The 25166-nt window shown below is 35.9% G+C and overlaps 1 protein-coding gene across 1 annotated transcript in view; it reads right to left on the reverse strand.

Annotated features, from left to right (window-relative positions):
• The window catches only part of PLCG1 (phospholipase C gamma 1), a 106764-nt gene that overhangs the window by 35325 nt on the left and 46273 nt on the right, over positions 1–25166 (reverse strand). Inside the window, exons 2-13 of the mRNA XM_087959361.1 lie at positions 17728–17880; positions 16558–16651; positions 16048–16095; positions 10251–10335; positions 9209–9292; positions 8840–8862; positions 8017–8086; positions 5436–5537; positions 4006–4124; positions 2991–3076; positions 2239–2359; positions 769–937 (exon numbers count right to left, since the gene is read on the reverse strand). Of these exons, the coding sequence (XP_087815487.1) occupies positions 769–937; positions 2239–2359; positions 2991–3076; positions 4006–4124; positions 5436–5537; positions 8017–8086; positions 8840–8862; positions 9209–9292; positions 10251–10335; positions 16048–16095; positions 16558–16651; positions 17728–17880 (1154 nt within the window). The remainder of the gene's footprint in view (positions 1–768; positions 938–2238; positions 2360–2990; positions 3077–4005; positions 4125–5435; positions 5538–8016; positions 8087–8839; positions 8863–9208; positions 9293–10250; positions 10336–16047; positions 16096–16557; positions 16652–17727; positions 17881–25166) is intronic.

The following is a 25166-nucleotide window of genomic DNA, read 5'->3' on the forward strand; positions in this document are numbered from 1 at the left end:
GCTTTTTTATGGCAACTACATATGAAATTTCTCCAACAAAAAAAATAATATATGCTCAAAGCCAGTGAAAACCTCCCTGACAAAAATGAAATGGGAAAAAATGAAGTGGCTTTTGGAAGGCCTTATGAAGTAAAAGATCTGTGAGAATGCTGAAGACCTAAAATTAGCAACATGTTTCCAGGCTGAAGAATGGGTACTACATTTCATTTTAGTGAAATGCATACAAGGCATATACAATTATAGAAATGCTATTCTCTAGAGACCTTTTCCTGAGAGTCATCACATTTAATTTCTGTTTGGATTTTCTGATGCACTTGCTAGAATTTCTCCTTTATATTTAAAGGATTCAGTTAAGCAGCAGTCCCAATAACTTGAAAGCCCCAAGTTAAAGAAGCTGGCTTAAGAAATAAAAACTAAGCCATTATTTTTTAAATTAATTTGCTATGCAGGAAGCATAATTGTAAAAGTTTTTTTTCTATAGGGTTATTCTAACAAGAAAGTTATAAATTTGTCATACTCACCTACATAATCGTTAAAATGCAATGCTGATTGATGTATAGAGCAGTTTTGTAGGTCTCATGTAAAGCCAAGATTTATAGCATCCCTGCTCCTACATGTTAATAATTTTTTGGGTCCTAAAGACCAGGTATTCTGAAATAAGTTGCAGTAATGTGTGTGAGAGTTGGGGGCGGGGGAGGTTAAGAAACAACAATGCCTATGTCACCTTTTGCATGAGCCACATTCAGAAAGGCTACAAAAAGAGCTCACCTTTATGAGAATCTTCCTCTTCAGCTGGTTTGGAGATGGCAGACCATCAGCAGAGATATCGACGGGTTTGGTAAGCAGCATATCTCCAAAGACCTTCTTAAAGTTCTGAGCCATATTCCTCTGCTGGGCAATGCTGCAATGGTCTTCGATGGATAGGATAACAGGATAACTTAAAAGAAACAAAACCATTAAGAATAATTGCAGGTGCTGGTTGTCACCTCTAAAGCCTTCAATGGTCTGGGGTCAGGTTAGTTGAAGGGCTGTCTTTTCCCAGTTACATCTACCTCACACACCAGAGCGGAGAAGCAGGATATGTTACAGGGCTCTTCTCTTAAGGAGACCCACCTAGTGGGACCAAGAAAAGTCTTCTTCACACAACTCCCCCCTCCCAGGAACATTATTCCTCAGAGAGAAGATTGACCCCCACCTTATAGTCTTTTAAAAGGACTTGAAGACATGGCTTTGCCAATGGACCTAGGGCCAGGAACAATGGTTTTTGTTTCTATTTAGGGTTTTATTTCTGTAAGTCACTGGAGTCACCTTGAGTTGGTGGCCATATAAATTTTCTTAATATATAAATAGGATTATAAGTATAGTGGTGCTAATCTTAATTCTGTTATAAATTTGCCTAATTGGGCTTTCAGATCAACTCCCTGAAGAATTAACATTTGATTCCTATAAGATTTGTTCAGCTATTCTTCTAGCTTCTGTTGTTCTATCAGCAATCCACACTCCTTTAAGATCAGATCCAAAAGATTGAACACTTTATTTGGAAAACAAATAGCTGGAATATTGAGGGAATTGAAATTTTAGAATCCCATTACTAGGTGTCAATTCCAAAGGCACCAAATGTTGTCACTAATATATGATTCTTTTGGAATACAGAAAATACATTTAATGTGGTAATAGATAAAATACCAATTTCCCCCTCATTTCAACAGTATATATTTTTTTCAAGAATACAAGTTTCTAATCTTCTGGATTGTGAGAAAAATAACTGAAATGCCAGTGAAATTTCTGGATCAGATTTCATACCAAAGAAGTTAAAAAAAGAAAGACTTCTATTAGCTAGAGACATAATTTCAGTAGTATACACAACTTCAATATTCTACTCTTGTTATAAAAATGTACATATGCTATATTTTTTTAAAAAATCAAATTATTGCTGAAATAAATTCAATGTGTCTAAAATAGAAAGTTTCATAGAATCCTGCATTCTTGATGCTGATACACAGACACATACAAACTCTCTGTATATGATAATCATTTGCAAAAATTTAGAATAAGATAGACTACTATCATGCCAGTGCAACATCTTACTTCATATACATATGTTCCAGCCTAGCACTGAAACAATACTTTATAGATAGGTATGAAGTGCCATAAAATAAGACTTTAGGGCTCAAGTATCTGAGCTAGGGAAAGGCAAATTTCCAAAGAACATGATTTCACAACCGACGTTTTACTTACTCAGAAGTTACAAAAGCATGCTCCTTGATGGTGGTGAGGACATCAGAAAACTTAATTTTTGTAGTTAATGTGTGTCCGTGATAAATCACAGGCATCCCATCAGGACCATCCCAGCAATCAACTGAAAAAGATAACCAGTTAAAAGTATAACTAAAAGTTCATCTATACAAGTTAAGTTAATATTGGAATTAATTATCTTAGATAAAATCAAGTTGCATCCAAAGACAAATATAAATAGTTGTTTGTCACCTAACAATCCAGGTAGAACATGTTTCAATGAAAATGATTTCCTTATTTCTCCGGAGTGAAAGTGATACCACAAAGAAAGGCATTTCAAAACAGATTTGGGAAAGTAACCTGCGATGCATTGATAATACCCCTAGTTCCATGGCACTAAGAGTGCTTTTCATTTCAAGGTCACAAGCAAACCTTCCTTCGGAAATCGCTGATCAAAGTACTCTGGGAAAGGTTTATATATGTATATTTGAAACTGCCTTTTTATTTACTATCCATCTAGCTCAATATAATTTATTTTAACCTTTAGGATCTCACAAAATCCCAGATAGACACTTTCATATCTCTTGCAATCTGATCCTTTTATCTGGAATATTCAGTGTGTAGAATGTACACTCCACTACACACTTGATCTAGCCTCCACATGTGCAATTTCCTTTATGTTCAATATGAGATCAATCTTTCCTGATCCTTATGACGCAGATGAGGAAATAAAATGGGAAGAGACCAGCACTCACGTTCAATACAGCGGCATCCCATGCGCAGGCAACGAGCATAGGCTTCCAAGGAAGACTCACTTGAGAACTGATCTCCTGTCAAGTATCTGTGATGAAGGGGCAGTTATGAACATGAAAGCAAATTGGGTTGGATTACCACAACATCAAAAAGACAAAGCAGTAGTTCAAATGCAACAGATAATTTATCAGCAATGTTTTCATGCATACTATCCAATCAGACTGTAATAGTCTCTGACTCAGATTTCTCAACTGCCCAAAGATTCCCTCCACGATATACAGATAATCCTTGACTTACAACAGTTCACTTAGTGACTGTTCAAAGTTACAATGGCACTGAAAAGTGACTTATGATCATGTTTCACACTTATGACTGTTGCAGCATCCCCATGCTTACGTGCTTTACATTTGGATACTTAGCAACTGACTCACAATTGTGATGGCTGCAGTGTCCCAGGGTCATGTGATTAACTTTTGAGACCTTCTAACAAGCAAATTCAATGGGAAACCACTTAAAGATAGTGTTACTAATGTAACAACTGCAGGGATTCACTTAACAAATGTGGAAAGAAAAGTCATAAAATGGGGCAAAACTCACTTAACAAATTTCTTACTTAGTAACATAAACTTTGGGCTCAATTGTGGTTACAAATTGAGGATTACCTGTACTAGGGTAACATTAGATGCTTAAATTCGTCCTAGCCCCAGTGTTTCAATCTAAAATTTCCTCTTCCTTCAAAAAGTTCAAAATAACACAATGTGACTTTATGCAATTATGCATATCAGCATTCTCTTCATCTAGAGATCCCTAAATTACTGAGTCATGTGTTAACCTGCTGCTGTTAATGGAAAGCAAAACTCAACAGGCAACTCATGATTTGCAGAGATAAGTAAGACAGTGTAATTCCAAGAATTGCATTGTTATCCCAGAAGATGCTTTCCATACAGTTTTTTTACAAAACAGGAGAAATTACAAACAGGAGAAATTATTAGCAAGAGAAACCAATTTTTCCATTACGTGTTATGAGAGGAGGAGATCCAATAATGGGACAAGGGGTTGTTCATGTCTTCTGGGCGTATGACATCAAACTCTGAGTTCCAGATGCTGTTCTCTTTGGAAAATAGGAAGGTGAGAAACTGTACAAGAAGGGGAAAAATGGGGATGGGAGGTGAAAGATTGAACACTAAGTCCCCAAATCTCAGCTGTTTTTTCAGACTTCCCCCACCTGATGTATTGGATTACAGCTCTCATAGTTTAGAAAACACGCTAAATTATGATGCGGGAAGGGAGTCTGCTTGAGAAAACCTGATATGGACCAGTTGAAGTTTCAAGATCGATTCCACGTAGAGAGCATTGCAGTAATCAAGTTGTGAAGTGACTAGGGCTTGAATGACTATCTGAATAGCCCTCCCAATTTAGGAAAGGACACAACTGGCTCACTGGACAAAGTTATGCAAATGCCTTCATAGCCAAAACTGACACCTGCTTTTGAAGCAGGATTTTTGGGTCCAGGAAAAACTTGATTACACATCAAAAGGGAAAGTTTAACCCCATTCAAGTTCAAAGAGGGAATATACCCAAATCTGGATGATTAAAACACCTATAATCACTAGGTCTTGGTAGTAACGAGTACACAATCTCCGTGAACTGGAACAAAATCTTGATGGCATCATTTTCAGGTCCAGTCAAAAGATACAATTGGGTATTATCAGCATGCTGATAATATCAAACCTCAAACTAGCAGATTACCTCAACCAGCAGTTTCATATTTATTTGTTTATTTTATTTATATTTCCTATTTCTAAAGAGCCCATCTCTCTCAGAAAAAGGAGGTGTGAGAGAGTAAGCATGCAGGCTGACAACAAATTCACCAGTGACTTAAAAACAACTACATCCTACTTTGTTTCAATCTCAAAACTGTGCTGACCAAAGGCCAAATGCTTAAGAAGTCCTTGACTTATTTAGGCAGATCCTTTACATCTGCCTTGGCAGTTAACATTCCATGCTAACACTAGAACTTTGTACGAGATCTAGAAAACAACCCCCAATCAACTGCATGCTCTCTATATAATTATCTATGTTCCACCTCAAACTAATTATCCTTACTTATAATTTCTAGGACTACATAATTGCCCAGTATTGCAACCAATTAAATATAATTCCAGCAATTACCAATGAGAACTCTTATCTCTCTTCTTAAAAAAGTCAAAGTTGCAACTTATTTAATATTTTAAACTGTAAGAAAAGACCTGCAGGGGGAAAAAAGGAAAGATAACTTGCTACAATGTTTCTTTCCTGCCATGTATGGAATTGACCTTTATACTACATTGTACTTACTACAGAGTAGTGTAGAGAACATTGGTATCAATTATTTGGGAATTGTATAGCCGGCTACCTCTATCATTCTTGTTCTATTTTGTTTCCAGTGAGATTCTTTTGAGTCTTACCTCATCTGAAGAAAAATAAGGTTCTTCAATTACTCTCAAGGGATCTGACAAGAAAGTAAACATAAAATCTTGCACCAAGGAAAGGTCTGCAGCCCAAAGCTCCTGTATATGAGGATGGAGAAAGGTGGAGTTTGAGAAGCTATATATTCTATTTGTTACAGTGTTTAAGCTATTTTGTAAGCATTCCCTTTCCCAGCCTTATAATGTTCTTGTAAAATAGCAAGTAATTATTATCCCTGTATTGCTGATGGAAAGCTACATGGGATTAGAGATAGGAAGGAACTATGGAGTCCAACCTCCTGGCCACAGCAGGAATTTTCATACCATCTCAGACAAATGGCTGTCCAACTTTTGCTTGAAATCCTCCAGTCATAAGTACCAATTCCAAGAAGTAGGGGCACCTTTATCCCTCTCCTTTGCATTCTTTTCAATTCCTCAGCATCCTTCATCTAACCTCAACATCCTTCATCTCCTCTGTTTGATGGCCAGAACCAAATAAAGTACATTTGAAGTTACAACGCTCTTATAAAAGCAACTTACTGTTTCCTTGCACTTCTAACCATTGCAGCATCCCTGCAGTCATGATTGCAATTCAGGTGCTTAGCAACTATCACACAATTATGATAGTCATAACATCTTGTGGCCATGTGGTTGCATCTGTGACCTTTCCCACCCAGTTTCCAACAAGTCCATGAGGAAGCTGGGAGAGAAGGTCACAAGTCACAGTCATGTAACTGCTTAATGAGAAAAAAAATGTCTTTATTGTGGTTGTGAGTCAAGAAATGCTTGTATTTCAGGCACAGACTGACCAGTGAAGTATATAACAGAACCAACACTTCACGTGATCCCAACACTATCCTCCATATTGACTGTTTCCTAGTATGATTTGATTGCTTATTGTACCCTATGACTATCATTAAGTGTTGTACCTTATGATTCTTGACTCTTGACGAATGTATCTTTTCTTTTATGTATACTGAGAGTATTTACACCAAGACAAATTCCTTGTGTGTCCAATCACATTTGGCCAATAAAGTATTCTATTCTATTCTATTCTATTCTATTCTATTCTATTCTATTCTATTCTATTCTATTCTATTCTATTCTATTCTATTCTATTCTATTCTATTCCATTCCATTCCATTCCATTCCATTCTATTTATGCAGTTGTTATGGTTGTTATGATTTTGAGAGATGGGGTAAAAGCCATGGCCCCTGGCTGAATAAGAGGCAGCTTAGCCCACAGCAGGAACTGGGGCATGGCAAGTATCTCAGAAGTGACCCTGTTTAGTATCTTGGGTTGTAAAAGATCACATGAAAGAAACATACAGTATTTTGCAAGATTCTATTAATGTAACCTTGAAATAAAGTACAATTAGTTCATTCAGACATGCATTCTATTCGAACTATTTTGCATGTCTAATATCAACCTGGCTAGTCTGAAAGTACTTTTCTCCCTCACTGCTTTTACAGCCCACGAAATTAGAAACATCTTCTGATTTGCCCCTATTTCTGCTGCAGACTGAGCTACCTCTTTCTTATCCCATAGTTCTGTGGCTGTTCTCCTTGTCCTTGGGTCTCCCAAGGTCACTCCTACATACTGTTACAACAATAGTCCAAGGTTATAATGCCTCTTTTGACAATGTAAGCACATGGCTCGCTCAGGCTCCATCTTTAGCCTATCAGGAAAGCAAGATCTTTCACATCAGTCATACAACTGAAACTAAGTACAATCTATCTTGTACCTCTGCAGCTATTTTTTTTCCTTACTTAAGTGGGGAACCTAACATTTCTTGTCACTGAACTCCACATTGTTGCCTAGGGCTCATTATCAAATCTTTAGGATCCTGAACCTGTCTTTTGAAGTTTATCCACCTGCATCATATCCAAAAGCTTTAGGTCATCCTCAAATTTGATGAGTGTCACGTCAATCCCTTCGTCTAAGTCATTTAGATTTTAATACTTCCTTAGCTATAAAGCTCTGTGGATAGCCTGGAAAAATACTTCTTTTTAAATTTAACTTGCATGTATCGCATGCTTAGGATAAACTTTGAAACTTAAGAAAAACGTGAAGAACGTGAGACAAAACTGATATAAAAAAAAAACAAATAATGAAGTGCCTCTGCCTAAATGGCATAATGCCAGATTAAGATTCAAAGTGAGTGCTTACCAGCTCCAAGTATTTATGCAACGCATTATACAAACTCTCATCCCCTCAGATTGTTCAAATTACCTATATACAATAGCTTTTTCTGAAATATTGAAATTTGTTTCCTATATTAAAGGCCTTCTCTTTAAGACCTTTTTAAACATTTATAAAGGAAAATCTAATCAATATATCAGAGTACAGAAATTCTCTATGAGAGAATAGTGTCCCATTTCATATCTTCATCATATCTTCTCATCATATCTTCCTTCAGACTACCAGAAAACAGAGTACTTGAGCAACACTCGAAAGAGGCAATGGCAAACTTAGTGATTGCTAAGAAAGGCATATTCACATTGCATCAAATTTTGGTTTTTACTCTTTCCTAACATTAGTTATGTGCGTGTGTGTGTTCCTTCTATGATATGAACTTACCATTTGATATTCTAGCAAAAATGTCTTGAACTCTGACAGAGAAATTCTGTTGTATTCAGATCTCTCCCCACTGCGTTACGATGAAGTGCAAGATAAGACAGATGAGACAGCTTGGTTAGAAGGCAGCTGTCACTTCTCAAAAATCAAACAAGCTTAAATATATAGAGACTGTTTACATATAACTCTCATACATAACATGAAGATGTAATGGTGGACTCGCACAAGAAATTATGCCAAAAATAAATCATATTATGAATTAGCATCATATTGAAACAATGCCAATGCCAAAATTAATATGGCAGTGAAAGTAATAGATAAAGCTTGGCTATTGATAGAGTTCATTCCTTTACACTAACTCTTTCAGGGAAAATTGGGACAAAGAACATATCAATATAACGGATTGCTGTCAGACAGTATCAGACACACATTTGATAGCAATAAATAACAGACTTCAAATGCAAAGTTGATTAAAAGGAGCACAGAACTTTCAAGAATATTGAAGAAAAACTGAACTTTGTTATCACAGCAATTGGTAAAAAAGCAAATTAATCTGCATAAATGTTGCATTTTGTTATCAGACATAATTCTGTAACCGCTGGCACCAAATTCTTGTCCCAGAATTTGAGATTTTATAGTATTTCCAAAACAGATCAATACAACAATATACAACCACACCGTATTGTACACTGAAGTAGAGAACAGAACATTATGAATGCATAATCTGTGCTTTGACTAATTAACTAATTATTAATTATCAGCATATTTTCAGTTATAAACCATTTTCATTTCCATCCCAGCCCCAGTAGGAAATAAAGCAGTTTACCTTTCTAAGAATGGAACAGCTATCTAGATAGAAGAAACAAAATTCAGTCATTGTATTTACTAAATTTAAGCATCCTACTTCAAATGTCAATAGAGGAACTGCAATGCTGCTTCTCACAGAAATAATAAAGCCATTTTCCACTGTATAGTTTACAAAGATCTTGAAAGGACCCTTCAGGGACTCCTAATGTACTATCATCAATTTGCATATATGGATTTTTGCATATGTGCATGAAAATGTGAGTGAATGTACACAACAGTACCCACCTCTAACAAAACATTGCTGAAGGACAAAAATAATGACTGTGGACTAACACATTATTAGTTCTTTTTTTAAAAAAAATCAGAATTAAGATCAGAAGCATCTTACTCCTTTCTGTGCATTGTACATCAAGCTCTGGTACAGTTGAACAAATTGTCCGTAAGTGATGTCCCCATTTCTCTGTTCCACATCCTGATAGCAAAGAGAAAACAAGCAAACAAAAATAGTAAAATATGCTACTATTCTGTCATACATGAGTGATTAATTATCTCATGTGTGGAAAATAAAGCACACACTGCTTTTTTCTTGTACCATTTTACAAAAGAAGGAAAGGGAAGAACTTTTGTGTTTTAGTAATGCATCTTAAATGTACAAAGCAGAGATGCATTTTCAAGGTCTCTTACCATCTTTCCCCAATCATCCTTAACTTGCTTTGGCCATGTGGGATCAGAAATTTGGGATTTCAGAATAACATACATGGGAAGAATTCCAGATTGGGAAATACTGGTTTATTTAGTAGCAAAAAGAAGAAACAGTATTTAAGGTACTATTTAAGGATTATCACCAAGGAAGCTCAAATTCAAGCCCACTCTTGGCCAAGGAAGTCTACAGGTGATTTAGGGGCCAGTTATATTTTCAGCAATACCTACTTCATATGGTTAATTGTGAGATAAATGAGAGGAGAAAGCACTTTGTACCCCAGCCTGAGTCTTTAAGGAAAGATAGGCTATAAATCTAACAGACAAATAAATAAATGCAGAAGGTTCCAGGTTCAAACTCCCAGTAACAATGAAGTTCTTAGTCAGAGTAGAACAAGACCAATCTCAATAGATGGGTAAATTCATAGGGTGCACCAATCTTAAATACAAATGTGACATTCAGAAGTTCTAATCCCACTTTAGGCATCGTTCCAGCTGGTGATCTTGGGCCAGTCATACATTATCAGCCCTAGAAAGCAGGCAACGGCACACCTTTTCTGAAATTTGCCAAGAAAACTAGTCCAGGGAGTCACCAGGCATCAACAATGACTTGATGACACAAAAAAAAAAGAAAAAGAAAAATCGTACAATAGTATGTAAAGCTGCAACTTTAATCAATGAGTATCAAAACTCTGTACATATAAACAGGAAGAAAAAAACCAAATACTTACTGATAATCTCTCTCTTAGAAATCTCATGTTGGGGACGCGGTAGTTGACCTGAGATAGCATATTTTTTAGGTCTTTTGCAGAAATCCTAGATTAGCGGGGTAGGGAAAAAAAGAATAAATGAATGGGGGCATATTTCTGTATTTACGCATTGCCAACTCATAAAATTCTCAAAATTGCTTGAAAGACCTAAAACAAGTCAAGCATTATTATGAAAGGATAAAAGCATTTCCTACACCCCACCCCTCAAATGCTGCACCTGTCAGCCTCCTGACACAGTTCAGAATGGTTGATAAGAGTAGCCAATGTTGGCCCCTTGTAAGGCAAGAGTTCCTAACCTTGCCTGATATTCTCCCATAGATTCTGGCTTTGTGGGATCACTAAGGAAACTGGATTTTTTTATAAGCTTCCTTTCAGTTTTCTGGTGTTCTGTCAGATTTAAATTGATTACACTTAAGTTTTCCAAAATCGTATGATTTCTTCCTTAAAAATGGACAAAAACACTTCAAGCTAATCAGTGAATGGAAAAAAATAATGGGATAAAACTATTAGCAATCCTTGGACAAATAGAAGAGATTATCTTGAAGTATTTCCAAAATTACAAATATTGGAGTAGTTATTAAAACCAGCAGTCTCAGATTGTATTATTTGAAAGGAAATAGTCACTATAATAGTTGTGGTTCTTTTCCAAATAATTCAAATTATTTCAAAATAAGCATGATTTTTCCTTCTTTTTCCTCAATAACTGTAGAAAATCAGGTTTGCTTTCTTTCAAATTCATACATTACTTGAGAAATGGGTCTCCTTCAAATAACATAAATGTACTATACTGTATGGACCTTAAAAAAGCAAGACAGAAAGAAAATCAACTCATTTGAGCTGTAGTGCTAGAGAAGTCAAAAACATGATGGCTGGACACTATCAAAGCTTGATATCAGCCAGAGCATAAAAAAACTCAAAGTAACAGCGCAAGATCAGAAGATGAAAAGAGACTTGGCCTATGGAATTGCCAAGAGTCAGACTCAACTGAATGAATAATATCATTATCATCATAATCATCACCACTGTACTGTAATAAATTGTTTAATTTTTTCAAGAAAGGGTATGTTTCTGGATTTCAATTGAGCTGAATATCTTCTGAAGTTCAATCTATGTTTAGCAATGCGAAAATCATTAACAATGGAGAGACTTCCCTGAAAACCAGTTATCTTCTATGATTGATCTTCCCTTGCAGTTTGCAGCACTTAAAGTACCCTTAAATTGCAATGTTTATTCATGAGGGGTTATCAAGCAAGCCCAAACAGTCATCAACAATGTGAGACAAAATATCTTCAATTAGTCTAGAATCACTGAGTTTTTGTGGTAGGAATACAGTCTAACAGTAATTTAACATATTTATTCAAAAATCTGTGATTTGAAAACTGTTAGATTGAAATCATGCCTTGCTGACTCTACCCACTCTTATGGAAGCAATGTATAAGAGGCTCCTTGAAAATTAAATTGCACAAAAATTCAAACTACTACTTTTTCTACTAAGCACCTTAGAATCAAATATGGAAAAGAGGTACCAATACTTGATCTTGCATATTATAACTGCAGCTAGAATAAGTTTTGCTCAGAATTGGAAATTGGCTACGACCCCTAGAGAAAACATGATAATTAATAAAATACATGAATGTGCCGAGATGGATACATTAACCAAATTGCTAAAAGATAATCAAGACAGTGAATATTACAAAACATGGGATTTCTGGTATGACTGGCTAAAGAAAAGGTGATATCTGATGACTTGGTAACATTTGGAAAATAAGGGTGACGTGTAAACAATTGTAAATAAATTATATGTGTGTATATATAGAGCTTAAAAGGACAAAGGAGTTATTATAACAATGTATAAACACGCTATCAGAAAGAAAGTACAAGTGTATATATTTCTCAAATAATGCTGTAAAATGTATATATATGTTTTTAATTTTATAAATATTGAATAAATAAATATTTAAAAAAATATAAATGGCACAATTGTTTGGTTGAGATCCAATAACAGTAGTATCACTCCTACCCAACATACCACCACATCTTTTTTTATGTTCTGATCATCAGTTCAATTCATCTATTATACTGGAATACAATAATCAAAACCATTCTTCTGAAAAAACTGCAGGTTTCATGTGTGCTCCCATAACCACAACCAAATATTGTAGTGACTATGAAACAATGGAAGCAGGGGTGCATGACTTTTTCTGGATTGAGAACACCAGAAGGCCTCAGACTGTGGTGCTATTCTGTACTGAACCACTTGCTTGCTGGGTTCTTCTTTTCCACAGAGCAGGTCTGCTGCTGAGTTCTTATAATATATTGCAATTTGTCAGTCAACCAATGACTGGTGAAATCCAAGTAAATCTATTGCAGATGATGAACTGTTGGAAAATAACTTATTCCTGGCATCCAAGAAATGCTGGTCTTCTCCACCCAGGAACAGAGACTATAAAACTCTATCCAGAGCAAAACAAGATAGCTGGAATTAATCCACTTAGGGAGAGGGAAAACCCTTCCCCCCTTCAGCTGAACTCCTGAGAAATGCAAGTTGCAGACATATAGCCTTACAGTCCAATGATTAGCTCAGTCATTAGGTCAGGAAATGGAACTCGGCTACAACCCATTTATGACTTCCAGATCTCAGTGGGTGAGAAAAAGTATCTTCTCTGTTTTATACATATTTGCACACATGCGTACACACACACACACACACATACAGTTTAGTATTTAATGATTCCAGTGAAAAATAGAAATTCTTTCCATCATGCTCTTTTGGTTCTGCCCCATAAAACTTCTGGAGTGGGCAGTCCACAAAGCCACTTAAATGCCAACCAAGGCCCCTCAGCCCGCAAAGGCATTCTATCTCTGCAATATTTATTTTATTTATTTCCTATCTTTATTATTTTTATAAACAGTTCAAGGCACTGAATGTAATACTCCTTCTTCCTATCTTCCCACAACAACAACCCTGTGAGGCGAGTTGGGCTGAAAGAGAATGACTGGCCCAAGGTTATCCAGCTGGCAGATGTCACTGAACCAGTTTTGTTTTCCAACATTTTACAAATTAGCAAGTGCTAAATATCATTGGAAATGATTTAGAGGGTTTATCTTCAGAAACAATGTGCTGCAATTGCCTCCTCAGACACTGCTCCAACACAAAGATGCCAAAAGTAGTCTGTTCAACTTATAGGGAAAAATTAATGATAATACTTCAGCTAATGATGAGAACATCATTCTTAAGATTGCCAGCTCTCAGCTGCTATGCTTGTATTGAAGAACAGCTTGAGAATAACTATTGCTCTCGCCTTAATATCTGTAATACAAATATTTGATAAGTCACAATCTTCAGTATTTCTTAAAGATGCCTGGTGTGCAGGTTTAATATAGCAAGGAAGCTTTAGTAACCCATTGTCAAATATGCATGAATAGTTAATCTGATTCCCGGGACACAATTTCTCCCTCCCCACTTTGGCTGGAAGCAAAGAGAGACTGACGCCAACAGGCAGCAGTAGTAAGCATTTCACTTAAGCAAAAACACATTATCAAATTGAGCCATTCTAATCTGTTCTGAGGGATACTTTGAATCATAAATTTTAACTGGACAGCAGATTTTACTGTAGCTGCCTTCTCAAGAAAAAATCTCTCATTAGTTTGATGACCTTGGAAACACATGTATACTAGATATAGCTGTTCTATTGTCAAATAAATGTTTAAACATTATGATTTTTTTAAGAAACGTTTCTCTTCACAAAGATTGTCGAATTGATATACAGCAAAATGCTTCAGTTATCTCAGAAATTCTCAATGAATCCAATGCATTTTTAACACATTGCAATTGTTAATTGATAAGGTTATTTGATTATCAGGGACTTCCGGGGAAGAAATGGGGAACTGAAGATAACTCTGCTGAATGTGATCATGGCAGAATTTGTTGCTTTTTAAAAGAGGTAAGTTATTAAAAGTATCTATACTTGTCGTGACAAAGGGGAAAATCATTTCTTTATACATTTCTCTCACTTTGTCTCTTGTCAGGGCAGGAAATCATTAGAAATTAAAAACCACAAAATAGTACAAGGTGAACTGAGCACTCTAGGGTTGGAAGGAGGTCCTAGATCCAGCCCCTCATTTTTTGCCGTTTTCAAGTTTCTTGAATGTTCCTTGGCTATTCCAGCCAGAGGTATCTAATTGCTAGGCTTCCCTTGAGGCTGGCCTTCACCTAACGCCACCTTAAGCAAATTTCTCCATCTCAGAATCTTCTGAGTTTTAACTATTTATCATACTATGAAACTTGGAAGGAAAGAGAATTGTAGCAATGACAGGTATACCACTGAAAGGCCTGAAGAGCTGACTGGGGATGTATCATCTTGGAAAAGCTGTCTAAGAGCTTAGATTATGACCTAATGACTCATAATCAAAAACCAGTTCCCGGCATATCATGCTCCAGGAATATATTGCATTTCTCAGAATTCTCTCTTTTTAATTTTTATGAATCAATCTGTCAGATACACAGCCACATGTTCTACAATCGATTTTGGAGCTAAGAACATATGAGAAATACTTATCAGTTGCTGGATTTCACTACTGCCCTGTGATATATTAAGCATTCATCTTGATGAATGTTCTCAGTACTCCCCAATGTGATTTCTTATAGCAAAAGACCAATAATGATGGAAAATGACTGTGGTTTAGTCCAAAGGAAGGAAAGGGTGAATGCTAAATTTTATTGCTAGCAATCTGCTAGTCTTTCCTGTTTAAGAGCTATGTTGCATTATGGGTTACTGTATAGTAACTCCATGCACTTCCCTGGTGGAGATAATAATCTAGAATTTTACTACTCTAATCCCTACATCATTTCATCACATCAACTCTTTCTTTCTCTTTCCCCCTCTGTTAAAATATAATAAATGATCTCTTCTTCCCATATCCCATCTATTATCTATAAATAAATCCTTAAAACCTTGTCAGACAAATTCATTCAGGGTTGGAAGAGATAACAATATATATGTTTTAACTTAAATCAAATAATCCAGGTTTAAGTTCCTTCCTTTTACTTTTTCGAAGATTGTTTAGTAGTTAATATATATTCAGTCAATATGCATTTGGAGGTGAATGTATCATGCAAACACAACAGAGGTTGTTATTCCCCATAATGAATGGTTCTCCAGGATCTAGATTTGCTAGTCATCAAAAGACTTGTTACATTTAGAAAACCCTAAACAGAAAAATAAGGATTTATTATGGAAGAACCTGAAGAGAAATTCTGGCACACAAGCCTGTGTTTCTGAATCTCCTGAACTTCCTTAATAAGATTTCCAGTTTGGAAATTGAGATTTGTTCTTATGAAAAAGACAAGGAATTTTGTTTCTCATGGTTTGCAAATATTTTGTTTTGTTGTTGCTTCTAGTTAAATGCACTTTTAAAATTCAATTGGAATTAACAGATCTCTTTCAAATTGCCTTCACGTTCTGAGAGAGAGGGAGAGAGAGAGAGAGATATCAAGTCTCCAGTATTCACTTTTGTTGTCCAAGCTCATTCATCCTAATATGTGGATGTCAAGAAGATAAATCATCTTTGCATCAAATTATGGAATACCTCAGAGTTACAGTTAAAGAAATTTAATTAATTATTAATTCACCAATCATCCAAATTCATTTTTCAATTAATAAACATTAAACAGAAAACTAATTTTTAGACTTGTATGCCCTCTTTGTTACTCAAATACATCACATTTCATAATATACAACAGTAACTTTTTATTTACCGATCCTCTCTGTTGCGGTCGACATAGTAGAACTGTTTCCGAAGCCACCTAAAAGTAAATATTGAAATTTTGTAAATATGTCAGAGATTCACTGGAGAAGAGCCTAATTATGGGAACGATTGAGAGCAAAACAAGGAGGGGACGACAGAGAATGAGGTGGCTGGATGGAGTCACTGAAGCAGTCGGCGTGAGCTTAAATGGGCTCTGGGGGATGGTAGAGGACAGGAAGGCCTGGAGGAACGTTGTCCATGGGATCGCGATGGGTCGGACAAGACTTTGTGACGAACAACAACAACAAATGTCAGTGAATCATAAAATCTTCCTCTTTAAGAATCCCCCAAATCCTGAGATTAAGTAAATTTGAACTGTTATGAAAGGAAGCATAGGTTTAATACACATAATCTTAAGTACATATAGAAAAATGCTGGCAATGAAGGAGAGGCAGTGAAACCTATATATAGTATGCCCCTTGCTTGAAATGGTCCTTCTGTTCCAATTTTTTTGTTTTACCTTTCAATTTGCAATGGAGTAGCAGCTTTTAGGGTATCTGCCACAAGCCAGTTCAACCCTTTGATCCACATGTTGACTTCATCTTCGGAAGTGGCTGTGAAAATAAAGAACAAACTGAGCCTGTCAAGACATGACACAGCCGCTGACCCCTATATCCAAGAAGGAAGTCACTTTGCAGCTGGTTTCCAATAGACGGAAACTAACCCCATCAATTTTGATATTTACAAATTATAATAGCCATAAAACCAGTCTTTAAGGAGGAACAATCACATCATTTCAACGTTTAGCATTCAATTCATTATGCTTGTTAAGTAAGGAAGAAACATGTTTTTTATCTTTTGGGGCAAATCCTGCATAGCAAACAAGAAAGATCTACAGGGAATTCAAGTTAGATCTTTTTTTCAGGTCACAGATGTGATGCCAAAACTTACTTTACCATAGCTGAATGTCAGCAAACAGGTTAGTGCCATGTTGTGAAAGGCTAACAATCATTTAAAGATATGTCTATCAGCCACTTCAAACAGCTATCTTAGCATAATGATGCAGATTGATTACTCTTATTCAGAATATGGCATATAGTAATGTGTTTGCTTAATTGCTTCATGCCACATTCACTATTCTAGTCTGAGCACACAAGATTCTGCACAAATCCAGAATCCTGCCCTATGATTCATGCCTTTTGAAGAATTACCATCAACAAAGGGAAGTGAGCAACACACGGTCAGTATTGAGCAATGGGATTTCTCTTTATCTCCCAATTAGTTTACCTCAGAAAGTACTTCATACAAGATCCACTCCCCCATTTCAAATTTTAGAAGGTATACAGGAACACACCTGTGAACTTTCTAGAATTTGGAGAGGGGAAAACAACATTTAAGACTCTTTTTAGTTTTTGAAGCCATGGGAGAGTAAACCAACACTTGCAACATGGCTAGCCACAGTGTTAAACAAGAATGTCCATGTGCTCAAAGACTCTGGTTTAAGCAATGGCTATCAGTTCTAGCAGCTGCTAGCAATCATAGTCATTTTTGCTCATTTGTTCCTCTCTACTATTCTAAGCCAAGTCTTGCTAAAAAAAAAAAAAAAGTAGATGAATAGCTGGTGTTCAAAAAGCTACAACAAAAATTGGATTGTAGTCTCATGTCAGTGACAAAGTAAAAGACATCTAACCTTGCAAACTGAGTGTTTTCAGTCTGAATTCCATGCCATAAAGGATGACAAAACAGTGAGATGGTTCTGGACGGAAACAAGAATCTTCCTGGTATCGGTCAAAATCTCTGGAGTTCTTTCCCTGACGAATTTCTTGGATTTCCCGAATATCAACTGTTAAAAGAATAATAGGAGGAAAGGGGGTTGAATTAGAACAAAATTAAGAACAAATGTACTTTGCAGACAAAATCTTGATAAACACTGATAAACAATGTTATCTGACAGTACCATGCAGTTACAAACATGGTCTTCTATTTGCAATATTAAGTTTACTGTTGCTTAACTTCTAAACCAACAGGTACTGGAACTTTTTCCTTGCTGGAGGAGAGATCCCTGCCTAAATTAACCCTTCCTCTTTGAAATATATGTGTATTAGATGCTGCTTTTCAATTAAAGCATTTCAAGTAAAATCCCAGATTCATAAACATTTGAGTTCTAAGACCAACATTTAAGAAGTTTAATTCTTTATGAACTTTGGGTTAGTAGTAAGGACTTGCATGACACTCTTAATGCTCGTTAAAGAAGCAGAATAAGAAGATTATTAACTTTTTTGAACTCTGCTGTTGGAGAAAACTCCTGAGAATTCTGCCGACAGCCAAGTAAACAATCAAATGGATTGTTCACCAAATCAACTTAAGAGTTGCCACTCAAGGCTCAAATTATCCTAAATTATCCTACTTCGTACACATTAAGCAAAGATCTTGATCTCTGGAGAAGGCTCTAATCTGGGAAAGGTAAAAGGAAAGGGAAGAAGAGGATGACCAAAAGCAAGGTAGATGAACTCAGCTACAGTGGAGATGGGTATACCTTTGGAAGACCAAGATAGGCATGGCTTGTGATCGAGAAAATCTATCTATGTGACAACTAAGACTCAATGAGTTGACAGTACATAATCAAGGAGGGATTTAACAGGTAACAGATAGTCAGAGTTGGAAGGGACCTTATAGGTCATCTAGTCCAACCCCCTGCCCAAGCAGGAGACTATACCATTGCTGACAGATGAGAGTCCAATCTCTTCTTGAAAGTCTCAAGCGCTCCCACAACTTGAGGGCAAGCTGTTCCACTGGTTGATTGTTCTCACTGTCAGAAAGCTTCACCTTATTTCCAGGTTGAATCTCTCCTTGATTAGTTTCCATCCATTGTTCCTTATCTGGCCTACAGGTGCTTTAGAAAATAACTTGAACCCTTCCTCTCTGTAGCAGCCCCTCAAATATTGGAATACTGCTATCATGTCTCCCCTGGTCCTTCTCTTCACTAGACTAGCCATGCCAGTTCCTGCAACCGTTCTTCATATCTTTTAGTCTCCAGTCCTCTAATCATCCTGGTTGCTCTTCTCTGTACATTTTCTAGAGTTCCAACATCTTTTTTATAGTGTGGTGACCAAAACTGTATGCAGTACTCTAGGTGTGGGGTCTTACTAAGGCTTTATAGCCTCACTTGATCTTGATTGTATCCCTCTGTTAATGCAATTTAGGATTGCATTAGCTTTTTGCATTAGGATTTGCAAACAAACATTTCTAAGATATGTTTAATTTCTGACATAGCAAAGTATACAGATGTTAAATCACCACAGATAAATATCACTGGGTAAGAAAAAGCAGAATACTCCAGAAGAATGAGCTGTAAACAATTTTGGCCAAAAACAATTAGTTAACTAGGCCATAATTACAGTGCTGATGCAATTCAACATATATTCATATACTGAAAATATTTAGTCTACTGAGGGTCCTATCTTGAATCTAAAATCGATCATGAAATTAGTATCTGAATTATAATTCGCTCCAAGTAGATTCACTGTAAACAGCACTGTGAGCACTGCCTCTCAGGGACTGAGAGGCAGTGACTGACCTAAAGTCATCCAGCTGGCTTCCATGTTGATTTGGAAAAAAAGCAGACCCTGCACTTGTAGGAAAATGCTAGCAAGAAAAAAAAATGTACATCAACAGTCCTGGGACCACTAGAGGTCACTGTGGCAAATCCCAAACTGATAGCAAAGAATATCTTCACTAGAAAAAAAAAGTAAGTTTTGTCCCTAGGCACAAAACTACTGTGGGGGCGGGTGTGTGTGTAGTTTTATGAAAGTAACATAGAACTCAAAGCTTGGTTTCTCTGTTTGCTATATGAACAAATGCAAGTTCAATGAAGAAATGCAAGTTAGCACTTTTGCTCACAATGGATATGGTTGATTGTATTTTTTTTAATTAAGATTAAATGAACATCTACACATTTAAGTAATTAAAACTCACATACATAGGCTAAGCAATTTCTAGCCTGGAGATGAAGTCCTCCTTGGCTTCCTATCCCAAATTCCAATATGGAGGCCTCTATTTTATTACTCCATGAAACAACTCCATGCATTTACATTCAGCACAGTTAACAAGATTAACTCAAATTAATTCTAGATTTATTTATATCCAGCATGATAAAGCTTAATGAAAGTTGAGGGGTAGTATCAGAAAAATGTGAAAGTCAGGAAAGAAAGCTGATGAAAGACACAACATAATGTCCTTTCCTGCTATGGAAGAAGCTAACCACCTTTTCCCTTCCTAAAGAGGAAACTTCCCTTAGCCCTTCCGTATGTTCACTCTTCTATAGATTCTCCATCTCCTGGATTGTAATGAACCTTTACACCTTGGCCATTTGCTCTGGAACAACTTAGAAAACTGATCTTTTCTGGACAGTGAAACTCAAGAACTGAATACAGGAAGTACTCAACTTACGACTGCAATTGAGCCAAACATTTCTGTTGCTAAGTGAGGCATTTTATGACCTTTCTTGCCACAGTTATTAAGTGAATCACTACAGTGGTTAAGTTAGTAGCATGGTTGTTAAGTGAATCTGCCTTGCCCACTGGCTTTGCTTGTAAGTGGTAGGTCGCAAAAGGTGACGACCTCAGGACATTGCAACTGTAGTAACTATGAATCAATTGCCAAGTGTCTGAATTTTGATGACATTGGTTGTGGAGCTGCTGCAACGGTTATAAGTGTGAAAAATGGTGATGAGTGATTTTTTTCAGGGCTATTGTAACTTCGAATGGTCACTAAATGAACTTTTGTAGGTTGAAGACTGCCTGTATTAAGAAGCACCACTTTTTTCTATTCTAATCCGACTGGTTTTTCTTATCTCCTTGAGCTAACATTTTTCTTTTGCTTGTTTTCAATGACCATTCAAAAATATTCAGTATGCGGTATTTAAGAGGACAAAAAAAAAAAAAGAATATTAAGATTTTGCTGGAGGAGATGTCTTGAAGATTTTGAGACTAAAAATTTATTGCAACAAGGCTCTAAAATACAGATTGGGCTTTTTTTCTTTTCCTTTTTACTGATACCACCCCAAAGAGAAAGTGAGAACTTTGTGCTTTGTCTGGACTGATTGATGTCTCTGGGACTTTGGGGAATTGTTTTAACTTTTGAAACATCTTGGTTGCTTTAAGAAGAAGAACAAAGAAAAGATTTATAATGGCTTTACCTGTTGATGAACTTAGAAAGGAATATGGGAAAATAAAGAAAGAAAGCAAGGACGCTGTGAAAGAAGCCTTCCTTTTTTTAGAAATGGCGCTTGCTATTTATCAGCAAACACAACAGATGGAGGAAATAGAAGAAGAAGAAGAAGAAGAAGAAGAAGAAGAAGAAGAAGAAGACGCCATCTTCAATGAATCTAAAAATTTAATTAAGAGAGAAAGGAGAAAGAGAGGAAGGAAAATGAAGAACTTAAGACTTAAAAAAACATTCAAGAAAGAGAAAAATAAGATGCAAAATCAACACAATGTTATTAAGCAAAAGGAAAAAGGAATACAACAGAGAGGGGAAGCGAAAAAGGCGGAGGTTAGTAGAGGGGGGGGGGGTAAAAAGGCCAGGTGGGATAAGAAAGGAAGGGAAAAGGGAGGAAAAAGCCACAAAGGTATGAAACAAGATGGGAAAAAAGGAATTTTTTTTAGGGATAAAGGGTGATGTATAATTTCTTTAAAAAAGAAGATTCTGCAAGGTACATAAGATGGTATTGTAGTATTTGTATTAGAAATAGAAAACTAGAATGTTATAAGATTTAATAAAAGGCTAAAATATTGAAATGTTTAGTAATGACAGATTTTAAAATTTAACAAAATATTAAAAGGAATGTTTAAAATATTGAGTTTAATTAAAAGGTTTAATTGACTATTGTCTTGATTCTACTATAAACTTATTATTGTTTTAAAGGTTAGCAGGTAGAATGTACTAAGCAGAATCAGATTGGGTATTAGGCGTTATTTCAAATATTAACTTAGGGGGAGGATAGAAAGGCATCATACTCTGATCAGTGATTTCAGGAGAAATCCTTTTTTTTTTTTTTTTTAACTGTAGGGAATGAGATAAATGGATAATTTGGAAAGAATGGACAAAAAATACAAATACAATGATTTAAATTAAAATGAATTAAATAAAATAGAATTAAGAAGAATGAAAAGCGGTGAGAAGTTATATAGAAGATATAGAATGGTAAAAAAGATAGGTAATGGTATATAAGATGAGCACGAATTTAATTGAAGTCCATATAAAGAGAGGTAATCTGGGGCCAAACTACTTTCTTAAAAGAAGTTTTATATTTTTGTGTTTTGTGTGTTCATGTTTGTTTGAGAATTAATAAAACCTCGGAGGAATGTTGGATGAGAATAATGGTAATCAAGTCAGAGAGAAATGTAGATGATGATTATAAACTGGATAAATATAGAAAATAATAATAATAATAATAATGAAATTGAATACGAAAAGAGAAATAATGAGAAATTTGCTAAGAGATATTTATATGTCCATATCGAAATGGTGTAAAACAGAATTATGCTGTATAAAATAATATTTTACTTGACTTGTAAAATTGATAATGGAAAGAGGTTTTATGTATTCAATGGTTAATGATGGTTTGTTTGTCTTTAAAATCAATAAAATTTGTTCCAAAAAAAAAAAAAAAATCAGTATGCAGAAACTCAATGACTCCTCCTTGGTATTTGCCTTCAAGGTTGAATACAGATTAAGAATAATCTTATACTTTGTTAGGTTTCAAGACTTTATATCCCCCCCACCTTTATATACATTGGAATGAATACATTTTCATTATACATTTCATTGGAATTCAAAATTTCAGGATTGATTTCTCAAAATCCCATGGGCTCCATCTAACCAAGAGGAAATAATTAAGAAGCAATCTAGCTTGCTTCTGGTGATTGAGAAGAAAATTCTCATTCCTTGCTATCTCTTCCAGGCCAATAATTTATCTTGGAAGTGTAGTCTTTCTTCATGAATACAGACAGAATCATGTAGTGATGAAGGTGTCAGACTGGCACCAGGCAAACACAGGTTCAAGTCTATTCTGAGACATAGAAGCTCATTGGGTGACTTTAGGCCGATCACTTTTTTCAGCCCAACTACTTGGTGTGGTTGTGGTTGTGGTTGTTGAGGGGCAAAGTAGGAGATGCCATTACACCTTCTTGCAGGCTCCAAAGGAAATCTGCAGGAAGTTGCCGTAGGTCAATTACATTCCAATATTGGGCTAGGTTTTTGTAGGTTTATTAAGGCACTCTAGCTTGACCAATCCCATCTGAGACACTTGACAGAAGGTCAGGATTCTCTATAAGAAATCACTGGACTACTTACATTGTAGAATTAAAGGTAACAGGTAAAGCCAGAAAACATTCAGTATATGAATCTCCTTACCGACCCACCAACAACAGTCAAGAGACTGATCAGAAATAAGTGAAGGGTAAACTTAGCTCTTGTTTTCACTTGTCAGAAACTGGTTGATGGTATTTCATGTATATTTTAAGAGTTTTGCATACATAGCTTTAAAGGATTCCGAAGCACTCTACGGAAACCTTTGAACTAAGCTCATGTACCTTTGGTTGAAATATTTTATTCTAGAACCCTATAGTTTATAAATAAGAGTACACCAACACATTCAGTTTAATTTAGTGTATTAAATAACTTACAAATTTTGTTTAGTGCTTCTTTTTAATATGTTATAGAGAATGTGAGCATAAATATAACTTGTGTTCCTGAAAGAAAAGAGTATACCACAGTATTTATTTTGTATTTATAGTATGAGGGTTTTCTTTGATTTCTTAAAAAAAGATTGATCCAATCCAGATTTTTTAGTCCTTTTCATCAGTATACCTAACTAAGCGGTGGCACCTAATCAGCCCTGGCTAATCTTGAAAAGTTAAGCAGAGTTGATGTGGTTATTACTTGGATGGAAAACCAACAGAAAATATCTCATATAAGAGGACGATAAATCACTTTCATATTATTACTAAGAGATAAGTGTGCCCATGAAGTCACTAGCTTGGCTTTACTGAAATGTTCTTTTTTTCACCAGACTTGTTAAGTTTACAATTTTCAGCTTCTGAACTCAGGATTCCCCCCAATTGGATTCTCCCCGACATATGTGGAGATTAATTAAGATTTAGACGCCAAATACAAGTAATTAAACTTGTTCCAAATTAATATCTCCAATGTAGAACGTAATGTGACAAAATAAAGTCAGACTATCTTGAAGAAAAGATGGACTAAGGACGTGGGGAAGGATTCCTATCTGATAACAATGCTCCTTTTTCCCATCTGATTCTCAAAGTAGCTTCTGCACATAGATGTGGCAGAAAATCAGACACTTCTCTGAACTGTGCGTCTGTGGAAGACTAAACTGTCTAGGGCTCTGCTTGCTACCACATGTGTGGTTCAAACTTCCTCTCTACATTTCATAGCAGAAAGTGAGCATCTGTGCTGTAAATAAAGTATTTTGGAGTTCAGCTATAAAATCAGTTATGTCTCTCTTATGTGAAGAAGATATAATTACTGAGCTCTATGTGCCTGGGAAATGGAAGACTGTTTATTCCTAAAACCACAATACTGGGTTTCTCCATCAACAATATCATCTCTCCTAAACATGATATTTTTGTGAAGAGGGTACCAATTGCTGTGGGTCTTCTTATATACAGACAGTCATAACAAAATGATAATTAGCATCAGTACATAAGCACTACTGCCAACATCTTTTTCTCTTCCTTCCAAACTCCATTTACTTGAGCCTTTAACTAAGATAAATCCAGGGGCGGGATTCCACCGGTACAACAACAGGTTCAGTGATGGCTGCTCAAAAGCAAGCTTTTTGAACCAATCTGATCAAAGCCAAAATTGATTTAAAGTGAAAATTGTGCAACAAAAAAGCAGCAGAAAAAACAGTAATCATATATTTAGCTCATGCAAGAAGATCACACAAACTAAATATAAACATAATACAATTACCAAGATGATACACTGGATCAGGGGTCTGCAACCTTAAACACTCAAAGAGTCATTTGGACCAGTTTCCCACAGAAAACACTGGGAGCCTCAAAACCTGGATGGGCGTAGCCAACTCAACATCACTCCCAC

The sequence above is a fragment of the Notechis scutatus genome, chromosome 3 (genome assembly GCF_049901735.1).
Source record: "Notechis scutatus isolate UNSWTSFEM ecotype Mainland chromosome 3, rNotScu1.2, whole genome shotgun sequence".
Taxonomy (NCBI): domain Eukaryota; kingdom Metazoa; phylum Chordata; class Lepidosauria; order Squamata; family Elapidae; genus Notechis; species Notechis scutatus.